Genomic DNA, 14,670 nt, shown 5'->3' with positions numbered 1-14,670 from the left:
TACAAATAACTTGGTAGTTTCCTGTTTGGAATAATCCCATGTTGTAATAATAGATGTATACAATTCCTAAACAACCTTATATTAATCAGGGAAGAATTACCATATTTTTTCCCTTCTGTCAGGGAGTGAGAAGAACACAGGTCTGTTATATGTTAAAATGTTACACCATTTCCTTTAAATTGAACCATAATGTGGACCATGGGAGTAACAGCTCTTGCTGAGGTGTAAAGAATGTATAACTGTTTTGTGTAAGAACTTGTAATGAAAATGGCAAGTTAAGTGCTGCCAAATGAAGAATCCAGGAGATGTTTGTTGTAGACAGTATCATTGGCTAGTGTGGCTGTTGATTAGACTGTATTCCTCAAACTTGAATGTAATATAAATCTTTTTCAAGGGAAAAAAATCTAAAGGACACTGAAGTTGACTAAGATATTTCATTTATAACTCTTTTAAAAATTACAAATATGATAGTGTATATCCAAATATAGATTATAATTCAAATATGAAAATTTATAAATTAAATATCAACCAATAAGGTTATAAACCAATTATATTAAAGTTAACAATTGATTTAATATGGAAGATGAGAATGTTTTGCTAAGTTAGTGGTTCCTCGAGGTTGTCGGGTTCTGACACAGTTACCCCACCCTTTTTTCTCTATCCCAGCTGGCCTGTCTTTCCTTTCTGGGGACACATCATTTTTAAAAAACCTTTCCTGTTCTTTCTGCATTAGCTCATGGCAATTCCAGTAACAATACTTGCTAGCAATTTGCGTAAAAACACAGGCAAACTACAGGTCCTGGAAGTTCTGTTTTGTGACGGTGGTGGTAGCCCAGATGACCCACTGTATGCTTTTATTCATATTTAGGTTACCACTGAAGTTAACAGTTCTAAAAACGGTCTGAGAGAGTGTGCAGGTATCTGAAGTAATTGCCTCCTTCTCGTCCTTTTCCCTTCTCCTAAGTTTGAAAACCAATGGGACTTGAGAAGTAGCTCTGCCTCCTCATTTATTGGAATGACCTATTTTGATGTTGGTAGAAACACTGGTCGCCTGATGAGATTGTGAGACAAGTTGAAAACACTTCACCTGCCTCCTTTTTTGGGAGAGGTCACTCTTTTTTTCTTTGAACTCTCTAACATTGTATTGAAACTGGCTTTGATGATACTCATTCGCCTTTTCTTGTGTGGTGGTTTTATGCCCAGGTTAAAGGTATTGAAGGCAGCAGTGATCTTTCAAATTGACTGTTCAGTTAACACCTGCTGATTTTAAAGATCAAATCAGATTTATATTCCTTTTTGCTTTGCAGTAAAATCAATCCAGTCTGACAAACATAATGCAAGTAACAGATTACTTTACTGAGATTAATTCTGTCCTCAAGCATTAAATACACACAAAGAATGTGAAAAATGCTTCTAAGGAAGTGTTTCTTGGCAGCAGTCAAGGGCAGCTGTAGCCCCATTTTGATTATGTGGTTTTGTTAACATACACTGGTTTTGTATAACTTAATCATTTTTAGATGGGGGCTCCATAAAGGCTTAAAATGTAAACTGCAAAGTTATTTTCAAATTAACACTAACGCATGATTCTGAGAGGTTTTTTTGAACCAGTGGGAATAACCATGATAAATTGTTTAAAATCTCATTGTGATATTAAATCATTTTAAAGGAACATAATCCTGGGAAAAAAAGGATTTACTGTTGTCAGAGACACTTAATCATTTTAACCTCATTCTTTATATTTGTTCTCAACCTTTATTATTCCTTTCCGTTTAGACACATACAGGAGAAAAGGAGAAAATCTGCCCCTATTGTGGCCAGAAATTTGCCAGCAGTGGTACACTGAGAGTTCATATCCGTAGCCACACAGGTATGTAGATTGTAATCGGTGATAACAACATAGAGAAATCAAATTCTTCCAAGAGAAGGAGTTTATAATTTTACAAAATGACTCCAAGATTAAGAATTAATCTTGACTGTTTTCTCTCTTGTAAAGTTTTATAGCATCTAGTTTCTTACTCTAGAAAAATTTTGAATAAGTACACTTTCCCAGACTAAGTTAAATATCTGAAGTAGAAACTGATTAATGTTTGGTTGTGAAATAACTGTGATTTACTTTATATACTATTCTAATAGATGGAATAGGGTGTAGCAGTTTTATAGAAGGCTAAGGGCCTCCTCTTAAAAATCCCTCCTGTAACTCGCATCAAATGTGGCCTTTTAAAATGTAGAAAGTCCTTGGAATGTGGCTTGAATGCTATAAGATTTTATTGGATGCAAGGGTGATGTGACCATAGTATCTGTTATGCCATGAATTGCTTCCTAAAGGGTTTTGTTCATTTCTTACAACTTCCTGTGTAATTTCTCCCATGAGAGAGGGCTGTGCCCTAGTGAAGGGTGAATGAACAGCTAAATATTCTTCAAAAAACTTTGTTTGGGTTTTATCTGTCATGTAGAAAAGTTCTTGAAAAGACTTGAAAGAATACTCTTAATTTTGATAGCCAGATTATTGTGTATGAATCTTAAGTGGTTCTCAGTAGCTGGACTGTGTTTGGTAAACTGTGTAACTGGATTAAATTGCTGAAGCTTTTTATTCAAGAGCCGTAGTATCTGATTTTCTTTATCATTGTGTCCCTAGCTCCTAGCTCAGTGTTTAGCACAATAACTGTGTTGTGAATGAAGAAATGTTAGTTTAAGCAGGTCAAAGAATAATACTGTGATTATTATACAAAGGTGGAGAAAAAAGGGCAGCCATGCAGCATAATTTCTTATTTTGGAAATTTTCTGGCTAAAGCTGAAAAGCGTAGGTCAACTTAGTAGTTGTCATCTTAGAATAGCCTCTTAAATACTTTCAAATGAAACATATAACCAAGAACAGATCAAGCATTATACATGATGGCTGTGGAATAATGAGCGCCCTAAAGAAGGAAAGGAGATCTTCTTGACTAGAAGTATCTAGAGAAAGTGAGGCTTTCAGGACAAAGTCCACTATGTGTAGCAGAAACAGAACACAACAAAAAGAAAAGTAGAGAGAAGCAAAAAGAAAAGGGCAGCAGAGAATCATGCTGAGGACAGGTGGACTTAAAATAGTGCCAGAGACTCTTAGCACCATGTCCTGATTGTACAGAAGAGGCAAGTAAATGATGAAGAGAGAGGAGAGAGAGCTCTGAAGTCCCAGGCCAGCCCCGGAACCTAACAGTGTAATCTTTGACGTCAGTGGGCACCACTCTCTTCTGTGTATTGGGGGCCATGCGGAATTGTGGCAGACATGGTTAAGGGCGAGAGTGAAATCAACAGCTTTCCATTCTGGATCCGTAGTTCTTAGAAGACGTCTTTGTGCCACCCTGAAAACGTAACTTACAGTTTGCTCCGCAGATTTTATATCTGTATGTGTGTGCTTGTGCGTATAATTTGTATATGGAAGGAGGGCAACTAGGAGATGGGGAAAGTGTATTATTTCTGCGTATCATAGTAATAAGTTTAGAGTAATGCCCTGAGACATTATCATGTAATTGAATTATGGTTGATATAGTGTGTTTTTAAAAGGCAGTGATTATTGTTCAGAATGCATTAAAACATGCATTTCAGCATAGAAAAGATGAGTCCAATCATAGAACACTTGATTATTCAAAATAATTCCATCCTTGAGAATTCCATGTGCCTACATTTTATTTTACTTGTAGACGATAGGCAGTGGAGAAGAATAAACTTAAGCTAGTAATTTCTTCTAAAATTTTAATTATTATCCGCTACAAAGTTGCAATAATAAGATTTTTTTGAGCTCCAAGAATTCTCTGTGATAAAAGTATTAATAAATATATGTAGTTTTTTTGTTGTCATGTTATGTTCTATAGTATCTGTAATCTAAAGATATTTTTAAAAATTCAAATCTTTTTTGTATGATCTGGTTATTTAAATGTTGTACAGGTTCTGGTTTATTGGTTTCTGATCAAGAAAACTGGCCACGTAAATCCAGACAACAGTGCTAGGGCACAGTCAGCCAACATGTACGTTTAAATAAGTAAAGTAAAAATATAAAGGTGGCCTATGTGTTTATGTATGTCCACACAAATAGTTGTATAATTATTTATTTACAATTATTATTTACTTATAACTGGATTTTTCTGTTTAAAATCAGACTCATTTCATTTTCACACTTTACAATTCTTCTTTGAGTTATTTTGATGTGAAGCCTATGTTTTTGGTGACAGTTGCCTGGCAGCATGGCTGGGGCTGTATTTGAAGTGGTCGGTGTCAAGCAGCAGAGGTGACTGCGGAGACCTGGCGGGTTGCTGGTATCGGGGCTTCCGTAACAGTCCTGGCGTGGATTTCTTTTCCTGCATGGACTAATGCTGCTTTTGCTTCTCTTTCATTCGCTTCGTCCTGTCCTCCAAATCATGTGCATCCATTTTCCCTTCCAAGCTGGAACCTGGCTCAGTGACCAAATGGGTTTATGTAGTTATTTTGCTTCTATGATGATAAAGCTCGCATTTCGAGTTCTATCAATTCACTTTTTCTCTCTCTATTATTTTTTCTTATGAAATCACGTGATTTAATTCAGCCCTTTCCCACACTAGGGTTAGCGATTTATGTTTGTGCTACAGGGTAACACAGGTACGGGGTCACGGCCTATTCTGCAGGAAACATTTAGTCATATACTGTCAGGGAGCACGCAGTGCAGTGGCGAGGACCCTGAGTGGAGATGGGGTGGGGCGGGTCAGGACACACAGCTTATGCAGCCCCTGAGGAGCAGGGCCCTCTGCGTCATCGGTGCTCACGTTTTGGCCTCAGCACTCCATATCATCTCAAAAATAATTGAGGACCCTGGGAAGCTGTCGTTTGTGTGGGCTGTGTCTGTAGCTATTTACTATATTAGAAATTAAAGCTGAGAACATTTAACAATATTTATTAATTTGTTAAAAATAACAATAAGAAACCCACTACATGTTAACATAAACAACATATTTTTATAGAAAGTAGCTACATTTTTCTAATCAGAAATAATATCGTGAGACGGGAGACATTGTTTTACATTTCTTTTGTTTTTTTAAATGTATTTATTTGTTTATTTATTTTTGCTGCATTGGGTCTTCATTGCTGCACGCGGGCTTTCTCTAGTTGCGGTGAGAGGGGGCTACTCTTTGTTGCGGTGCGTGGGCTTCTCATTGCGGTGGCTTCTCTTGTTGCGGAGCACGGGCTCTGGGACACGTGGGCTTCAGTAGTTGTGGCACTCAGGCTCAGTAGTTGTGGCTCGCAGGCTCTAGAGCGCAGGCTCAGTAGTTGTGGCACACGGGCTTAGTTGCTCCGCGGCATGTGGAATCTTCCCGGAACAGGGCTCAAACCCGTGTCCCCTGCATCGGGAGGCAGATTCTTAACCACTGCGCCACCAGGGAAGTCCCTGTTTTACATTTCTGAAACTCTCTTTAATGTCTGGTTCAAGAGGAGACAGGTTCTCATGTCTGTTTCTTCATTCATCCTGCTGCAACATGTTCTTTTGATTGCAGAATTTGAAGAAAATCTGGCCTCACATAGGTATGCAGTTAGAAGAGTTCTTAACTAGCCTTCGTAAATAATTCTGGATATTATTTGTTACTATAGTAAAGCTCAAAAAGTGGTAGTTTTTTTTTTGTTTTTTTTTTAGGGTTTGTGTTGTGGAACTTAAAATCATCTCCGTGAACTTCTCTTATTCTGTCGCATTAAAATCCATTGGTGTGTCTTGCACTTTGAATGATCTTTTACCCATGCGTGATTCTGTAACGTGATGCACAGATCATTTGGAAAATATTGGCTCCCTCAGTTACATGGATCCTCCATGTGTGTTAATGTCATCACCGATCTCATTAGGCAAGTCTTAAGTATTCGGAAGCCTTCAAGCACATGGTAGCATGTACAGATTTTCCAAAATTCTAAATTTGGCTTTGACTGCTCTAATTCTTTTGTCTGGTAAGAAACACTTCCCTCCCTCCCTCCCTTCCTTTGTTCCTTCTTTCCTTCCTTCCTTCTTTCTTTTGAAATGACAGGCTTCTTTTATTTTCAAAAAACAAATGTTTACCAAATACCAAATCTGAATAACCATATTTTGTATGTCAGTCATTTTGTTTCAAGTAAAAATGGTGTTCCATGAAGAAAAGCTTGTTAGGTGAGCTCATGACTCAATCACACAGGTGCTTTTCCTTGAGACAACTTTAATATATCAGTATGCATTACAAGTACTTATTTCCCATTTTATAACTAAGAATATTAAAATATCATACTCAAGAGTTAGGGTTTAATGAAATTAATAATTTTTACTTCATCAAAGCCATTCTGTTCCTGAAACCGGCATGTATTTCTGTTCTGAGTATGTGGCTGTGAAGATGCAGTGATGACTGGTACCATCAGATGCCACTGTCTTGATCTGCCCCAAGGCCCAGCAGTTTTACCCACCGTTACTTGTGTACCATTAGTGCAAAAGCAACACAGTGTAAAAGGAAAATAGCATAATAATATTATTGTGAAAGTAGTTTTGACCATGAAGACCTCGTGAAAGAATCTTGGGGATCCCCAGGAGTGCACAGACCCTATTTTGGGAAATAATGCTCTAGAAGGACCACCTAGCCAATGATAAATGCCTAGGAAAATAGGAGTGTGTGTGTGTGTGTGTGTGTGTGTGTGTGTGTGTGTTTTGGGGTCAGGTGAGGTAGAAGGTGCAGAGAAGAATGTGTTGCCTGTGCAGGTAAGGATCCAGCTGACAGAGGCCATCCTGTTTAACTGACACCATTTCTCTCATTTGATTGCTCAGACTGGTTTGGTTCCAACTGTTACTCTGTGTTTTGTGATAAATTCTTAAGCTGCTGCTGCTGCTGCTTCTACTGCTACTGCTACTGAAACATGTTAATGTCCATTGTCATAGCCTTTGCTGGAATCTGGATTTTAAAAAGGCAGGTGATGAGTAGGAGGTGTGTGAACGGTGCACTTTTATAGGTACTGTTTGCTGTTGGGTTGATATGTTATGTTTATGATTGTAAACAGAAAACCATTTAAAGCTTTCCAACTTTGGGCATATTTATAGATATACTGCAGACCTTACCTCTCAAATTTGCCTGCAGATAGAACCTTTCTAAAAGGTTATCCTTCCAGTAAGCTATTTCCTGCTATTTGAAATCCTTTCGTTGGGGTTTGGAGGAGTCTGAGTTATAGTGAGATTGCACAACTTTTCCTACCTAGAGAGTTGTTCTGCTCAGTAGAAGCGAGTCCCAATGTGTCTCCTCCTCTACCTTCCTCTGTCATGGGAGTCTACTTTGGGTAATGGAAAGGGCAGCACTTAGAAACAACTAATTTGAATTCAAATCCTGACCTCTGCCACTTACTAGCTGTGCAGTTTTGAGCAAACTACTTAACCTCTCTGAATCCACTTTACCTCATAAGTCCTTTGTGGAGAATAAATTGAATCGTATCTGTAAAATACTTAGTGCTGCTGGTTCATAGTATTAATAGATGGTCAATTAATTGTCATAAGTATAATCTCTGAAAGTCTTCTGTAATATTCCCACTGAAGACTACTTTTCCAAAATTAAATGAATCATTGAATTGTATTCATTAACATTGGGTGGCAAGGCTTTATTGAATGATGTAGTTTCTTATATTATCTCTTCCTCCTTTTCTTTGGTTTTTCTTTCTTACAGGACATCGTACTGAGAATTTTATGTTCAATATCTTTCCTTTTCTTTCTTTCAACTTTATCAAGATCTTAAATTGTTGAATATGCTGAAACTTTAATAACTTAGTTTATAAACATAATCTGGATTAACTGTTGATAAGGAACTAAGTTAACATCATGATGTCTGGCATAGTCATGGAATTTTCTTAACATATTACCTTTGGAAAAATGCACTTTAGATGGGTATGTTCCTGATTAACTAAGCCTTTCTTTTTAATAAGTATTTAAAGGGGAACTCAGTTGGAAAAATTATTTTTGGTGGTATTTTAAAATCTGAACTATTATATGCCTCACTACTTTCTTTATTGAAATTAAACCATAATGACCTCCAGAATAATCTTTCACAAATTAATTGACCATTTGACATCAAAACTTGGGCTTGGCTTTTAAAATTATTACTACCTTCTTTTTTTTTTTTTAAACATCTTTATTGGAGTATAATTGCTTTACAATGGTGTGTTAGTTTCTGCTTTATAACAAAGTGAATCAGTTATACATATACATATGTTCTCATATCTCTTCCCTCTTGCATCTCCCTCCCTCCCACCCTCCCTATCCCACCCCTCTAGGTGGTCACAAAACACCGAGCTGATCTCCCTGTGCTATGCGGCTGCTTCCCACTAGCTATCTATTTTACATTTGGTAGTGTATATATGTCCACGCCACTCTCTCACCCTGTCACATCTCACCCCTCCCCCTCCCTATATCCTCAAGTCCATTCTCTAGTAGGTCTGTGTCTTTATTCCCGTCTTGCCACTATGTTCTTCATGACCTTTTTTTTTTTTTCCTTAGATTCCATATATATGTGTTAGCATACTGTATTTGTTTTTCTCTTTCTGACTTACTTCACTCTGTGTGACAGACTCTAACTCCATCCACCTCACTACAAATACCTCCATTTCATTTCTTTTTATGGCTGAGTAATATTCCATTGTATATATGTGCCACATCTTCTTTATCCATTCATCCAATGATGGACACTTAGGTTGCTTCCATGTCCTGGCTATTGTAAATAGAGCTGCAATGAACATTTTGGTACATGACTCTTTTTGAATTATGGTTTTCTCAGGGTATATGCCCAGTAGTGGGATTGCTGGGTCGTATGGTAGTTCTATTTTTAGTTTTTTAAGGAACCTCCATACTGTTCTCCATAGTGGCTGTATCAATATACATTCCCACCAACAGTGCAAGAGTGTTCCCTTTTCTCCACACCCTCTCCAGCATTTATTGTTTCTAGATTTTTTGATGATGGCCATTCTGACCGGTGTGAGATGATATCTAATTGTAGTTTTGATTTGCATTTCTCTAATGATTAATGATGTTGAGCATTCTTTCATGTGTCTGTTGGCCATCTGTATATCTTCTTTGGAGAAATGTCTATTTAGGTCTTCTGCCCATTTTTGGATTGGGTTGTTTGTTTTTTTGTTATTGAGCTGCATGAGCTGCTTGTAAATCTTGGAGATTAATCCTTTGTCAGTTGCTTCATTTGCAAATATTTTCTCCCATTCTGAGGGTTGTCTTTTCGTCTTGTTTATGGTTTCCTTTGCTATGCAAAAGCTTTTAAGTTTCATTAGGTCCCATTTGTTTATTTGTGTTTTTATTTCCATTTCTCTAGGAGCTGGGTCAAAAAGGATCTTGCTGTGATTTATGTCATAGAGTGTTCTACCTATGTTTTCCTCTAAGAGTTTGATAGTGTCTGGCCTTACACTTAGGTCTTTAATCCATTTTGAGTTTATTTTTGTGTATGGTGTCAGGGAGTGTTCTAATTTCATACTTTTACATGTACCTGTCCAATTTTCCCAGCACCACTTATTGAAGAGGCTGTCTTTTCTCCACTGTATATGCTTGCCTCCTTTATCAAAGATAAGGTGACCATATGTGCGTGGGTTTATCTCTGGGCTTTCTATCTTGTTCCATTGATCTATATTTCTGTTTTTGTGCCAGTACCATACTATCTTGATTACTGTAGCTTTGTAATATAGTCTGAAGTCCGGGAGCCTGATTCCTCCAGCTCCATTTTTCGTTCTCAAGATTGCTTTGGCTATTCGGGGTCTTTTGTGTTTCCATACAAATTGTGAAATTTTTTGTTCTAGTTCTGTGAAAAATGCCAGTGGTAGTTTCATAGGGATTGCATTGAATCTGTAGATTGCTTTGGGTAGTAGAGTCATTTTCACAATGTTTATTCTTCCAATCCAAGAACATGGTATATCTCTCCATCTATTTGTATCATCTTTAATTTCTTTCATCAATGTCCTATAATTTTCTGCATACAGGTCTTTTGTCTCCCTAGGTAGGTTTATTCCTAGATATTTTATTCTTTTTGTTGCAATGGTAAACGGGAGTGTTTTCTTAATTTCACTTTCAGATTTTTCATCATTAGTATATAGGAATGCAAGAGATTTCTGTGCATTAATTTTGTATCCTGCTACTTTACCAAATTCATTGATTAGCTCTAGTAGTTTTCTGGTAGCATCTTTAGGATTCTCTATGTATAGTATCATGTCATCTGCAAACAGTGACAGCTTTACTTCTTCTTTTCCGATACTACCTTCTTTATTAGACATAAACCCTAAGTATGCTTGATTACTAAGTCCAAAAAGGCAATAAGGTTTGTTTAAAAAATTTTGTCCTGTTTCTTGAAGAACTGTTTATAAATAGCAAAAAATTGGAGATCAAGCCCGCATATCCAACATTTAGGAGATTGGTTATATAAATTATGGTATATCTATAAATTGGGATATTATATAGACAATAAAAATGATTGTATAAATATATATTAACATGAAAAGAAATGAGAATGATAAGTTACAAAATAAAATAGTATATTTTTGTAAGGATAAAACATTGTTATATTAAGGTCTTAAAGGTTAAATACTAAATTAGTAACTGGTTATTTCTGTGTATTGTGAATATGGATAGTTTGAATTTTCTTCATGATTTTCTGTGTTTTCTAATTTTTCTATAATAATTTTCTTGTACAATAAAAATATTTAAAGTATATTAATCTTATATGATGATTATGCAGGTAACTGTTACTATCAGAACATTCCTGCTAAATTACTTAGATGTGACATGTCTTTGCATCTTACTGTCAAATGGGCCAGCAGGAAGTATGTAGAAAAATATATGTTGAAGAGAGAGAAATGAGAATAAGAAAGCAGATATGGTAATATTAAACCCAAGTGAGGCTATGTAGTGTTCACTGCATGATTTTTCTAATTTTTCTTCATGTTTGAAAATTTTCATAATTAAAAGTGGGAGTGTATTATTTCTATGAGAACAATGGAATGGACACAGGTGCCAACTAGGTGCAGCTGAAATCTGTCTCCTGAACATCCAGCTTCATAGCTCACGTCTTGTGTACATCTCCCTGAGAGCCTAGTTCTTTCAGCAGGGAAGACTATATTCTTTAAACAAAACAGACTTTTGTTGTTTTGTTTTTTGCTTACAGTTATACTGTTCAGAGAGAACTCAGATTCTTCTGAAGAAAGCAGAGTATCGTTACTTCATGCTTAGTCACCTTGAAAAAGGAATTCCATGAAATTTGCAATTCTCATGGATTATTCAGAAGTTTTTTTTGAAATACTTTGGAAAGCATATGTATTATTTTATAAAAGAAGGTGTAAAGAATTGATGAGGCTCACCCAGTCAAGCTATTATCCTACTTAAAACTTTTCAGTGGTTTCCCCTTACCTTGTGCAAATGAACATCCCTTGCACTTGACATCCCAGGCTCCTTTACTGGGCTTCTTTCACTCCCCTCCAGTCTCCAGTTAAATGTTACTTTCTCCCTGACGTGTTACCTGCCCATCACTTCACTCCCCTCTTAACTAGGTTGGCATGCTCTATGGTGTACTTCTCTCCACACAGCACCCTTCAGATGCTGGCACTTCTTCAGTAGTTTCTAGATTCTCACTTCCTTAGAGCTGTGCCCATATCTGATTTCTTACTTGTTTACTATTCAGAGCACTACTTGGCATAGAGAAAGAACTGAGTGAATGTTTCTTGAATAAGTAAAAGTATCTACAAGTAGATTGCAGTACCTGTAGGATAGTGGGAAGGATACTGGCTTCATAGTGAGAAGTCCCAGATCTGAATCCAAATTTAATTGACCATAGAACCATTTTTTCATATAATACCCACAAAAATTGTGGAATTCACTTCGAGAAATGTTAACATCAAAGAATAAAATTGCTAAACTCCTCAATCTGTCAGCTGGGCCTACTCACAATGTAGTAAGCTTTTGCTTTTCTTTCCATTCTTCACCTCTTTGTTTCATCATGCAATTGGTGGGAAACAGATTGTATAACAAATAATAGTCAGCAACATGGTTCAAGACTTAGCTCACCAATGCATATAAAATTACGACACTTCAGTAAAGGAACAAAGAACAATATTTAGCCAACCAGCACTCAAATTTACTGTGACTCCTTTTAGCTTGGAATTGCCTAGTGTTTTAAATTGTCATTAGAAAAAACAGAGAGGAATACTAGCCCTGACAAATTGCCCATCCATTTTGTTTGATGAATCAATTCTATAGGAACTGGAAAGATTACAAACAGTTGTGTGGTGTATTGTAGTCTCTTGCACCATGTAGCCTCTCATCTACTAGAGGTTTTGAGGGCTCCCATTGTTTGGTATATATGAATGTCTCTTCTCAGTTATGATATTACACTTACTTTATCTGTTCCCTCATTAGATTCTAAGCTGAAGGGCAGGGCAGATCTAGCTCAGGTTTTTTTTTTTTTTAAATTTATTTATTTATTTATGGCTGTGTTGGGTCTTCGTTTCTGTGCGAGGGCTTTCTCTAGTTGTGGCAAGTGGGGGCCACTCTTCATCGTGATGCGCGGGCCTCTCACTATCGCGGCCTCTCTTGTTGCAGAGCACAGGCTTCAGACGCGCAGGCTCAGTAATTGCGGCGCACGGGCCCAGCTGCTCCGCGGCATGTGGGACCTTCCCAGACCAGGGCTCGAACCCGTGTCCCCTGCATTGGCAGGCAGACCCTCAAGCACTGCGCCACCAGGGAAGCCCCTAGCTCAGGTTTTTAATCAAGTTTATTGAAGGAGAGAACCTTTCTCAAATATTTTCTAAGTTAATCCTTTCATAGTCAGTGTGGTGGGTTTCCAATATCATTCTCATTTTCTAGGTGAAGAAGCTGAGATTCAGAGAAGCAAATGACCTATCCAAAGTAATAAGATCCAAATATTTTTACTTCAAATTCTGTTTTATTTTTGTGTTACCTCTTCTTTTTTTTTTTTTTTTTTTTTTTTGCTACACGGTTACATAGCTGCTACACAGTTGTTATTAGTACCACAAAAATTTTATAACTTTTCCAGTTTAAAAGATGAGTGAAATTCTGAAAGTATTATATTATTTCTGTAGTATGAAAATTTTATGCTTTAGAGCCAAATGAAAGGTGTTTTGGTGTTTTGATTTTTTTTTAAGCAGCATTTACTTGGTCATTTACTTCTGACTCATTTTTATAGTGGACAGTAACACAGAGAAAATGATGATTAAGTTTAGTTTCACCAGATTCTTTTTTCTTTTTTTTAATTGACTTTATTTTTAGGGCAGTTTTAGGTTCATGGCAAAATTGAGAGGAAGGTGCAGAGATTTCCCCATCTACTTCCTCCCCCTATGCATGTGTAATCTCCCCTACTATCAATATTCCTAACCAGACTGGTATGTTTACTATATAATTGATGAACCTACATTGACACATTATAATCACCCAAAGTCCGTAGTTTACCTTATGGTTCCATGTTGGTGTTGCACATTCTGTGGGTTTGGACAAATGTGTAATGACATGTATCCACCATTATGATATCATCCAGAGTATTTTCACTGCTTTAAAAATCCACTTCACTTTGTCTGTTCATCTCACAATTCTCAACCCCTGGCAACCACTGATCTTTTTACTTTCTGCATAATTTTTTGTTTTCCAGGATGTCATATAGTTGGACAGATTACTTCTTTTATTTCTGGGAAATGATTATTAATTGATAGTTGAGCCTTTCAGTGAGATGGATGTACATTTGAATACACTGCAATGTGATGAGATTTTTATAGAGGTAATAGTCTTTTCATCATTTTCCCATTATGTTGAAGGAGTCAGTTTCACTTTGTTTTTATGGTATTCAAACTGTACATCAATATCGGGGGAAGTCAGTTTTCTTTTTTGTGACATCAAACAACACTAAGCTTTATGAAGAAGAAATGTGATTTCAGTTTATGTTTCTTTCTTCCAGTTTGCCATTTGGTATCTCTCATCATGTCCTATTTGGTATAGTGACAGTATTGCTTTGTGTAGTGTTAAATGCAGTTTTCTTCGTGTTAACTTTCTTACAGCAGGCTTTATTTTATTGACTCATGGCTGTGGTCATTCTGTAAGGCGTGATCACTTAGCTATTGGATTACTACCCGTCTTTGAGTGCTGGGAGAGATCTTCCTATTTATGTCTCTATTGTCTTTTTTTTGTTAATAGTGTTTAAAAACTACACTTTAAAAATCTCTCCAATTCTTTCATGTTTCGATTCAGTTTTTTCCTTTACTACCTTAAATAACCAACCAGTTGTATCCTTGGTTCACCTTCTTTCTTCTTTGTCTACTGCCTCTCCGTCTTCTGTTCCCATTGCTGCCATATCGTACTGCTAAGGTGAAGTATGGCAAAACTCTGGTTTTTCCATTAACATTGAAAATATTATTTGTCACAAACCTTGTATCCACCTTCTAAAGTCCACTCATTCTTCATAATTAGGTGATTAGAATAAGGACATGCATGGCAAGTGTGCACAAGACATCTGCTTGTATAGATTATTAAAATATAACAGTCTTCACTTTTAGAAAAGAAAGGAACTTCAGAAGTTTTCTAGTTCAAGCCTTTTAATTGAACTAATGCCCAGAAAAATATAATGATTTGCTAAGGTTACATAATTTATATGTGATTCTTCTAGAACTAAACTAAGGCTTAAACTT

The 14,670-nt window shown here is 36.6% G+C and overlaps 1 protein-coding gene across 5 annotated transcripts in view; it reads left to right on the top strand.

Moving 5' to 3' along the window:
* Window positions 1–14,670, top strand: part of PRDM5 (PR/SET domain 5) — a 204,433-nt gene that overhangs the window by 125,893 nt on the left and 63,870 nt on the right. For all 5 annotated transcript variants that reach the window (XM_059924242.1, XM_059924241.1, XM_059924243.1 and 2 more), the window contains one exon: window positions 1,774–1,867. In XM_059924242.1, the coding sequence (XP_059780225.1) occupies window positions 1,774–1,867 (94 nt within the window). The remainder of the gene's footprint in view (window positions 1–1,773; window positions 1,868–14,670) is intronic.

Source organism: Balaenoptera ricei, chromosome 5 (genome assembly GCF_028023285.1).
Source record: "Balaenoptera ricei isolate mBalRic1 chromosome 5, mBalRic1.hap2, whole genome shotgun sequence".
NCBI lineage: Eukaryota > Metazoa > Chordata > Mammalia > Artiodactyla > Balaenopteridae > Balaenoptera > Balaenoptera ricei.
The sequence above is the reverse complement of the archived record's forward strand: the minus strand, read 5'-3'. Positions and strand labels throughout refer to the sequence as shown.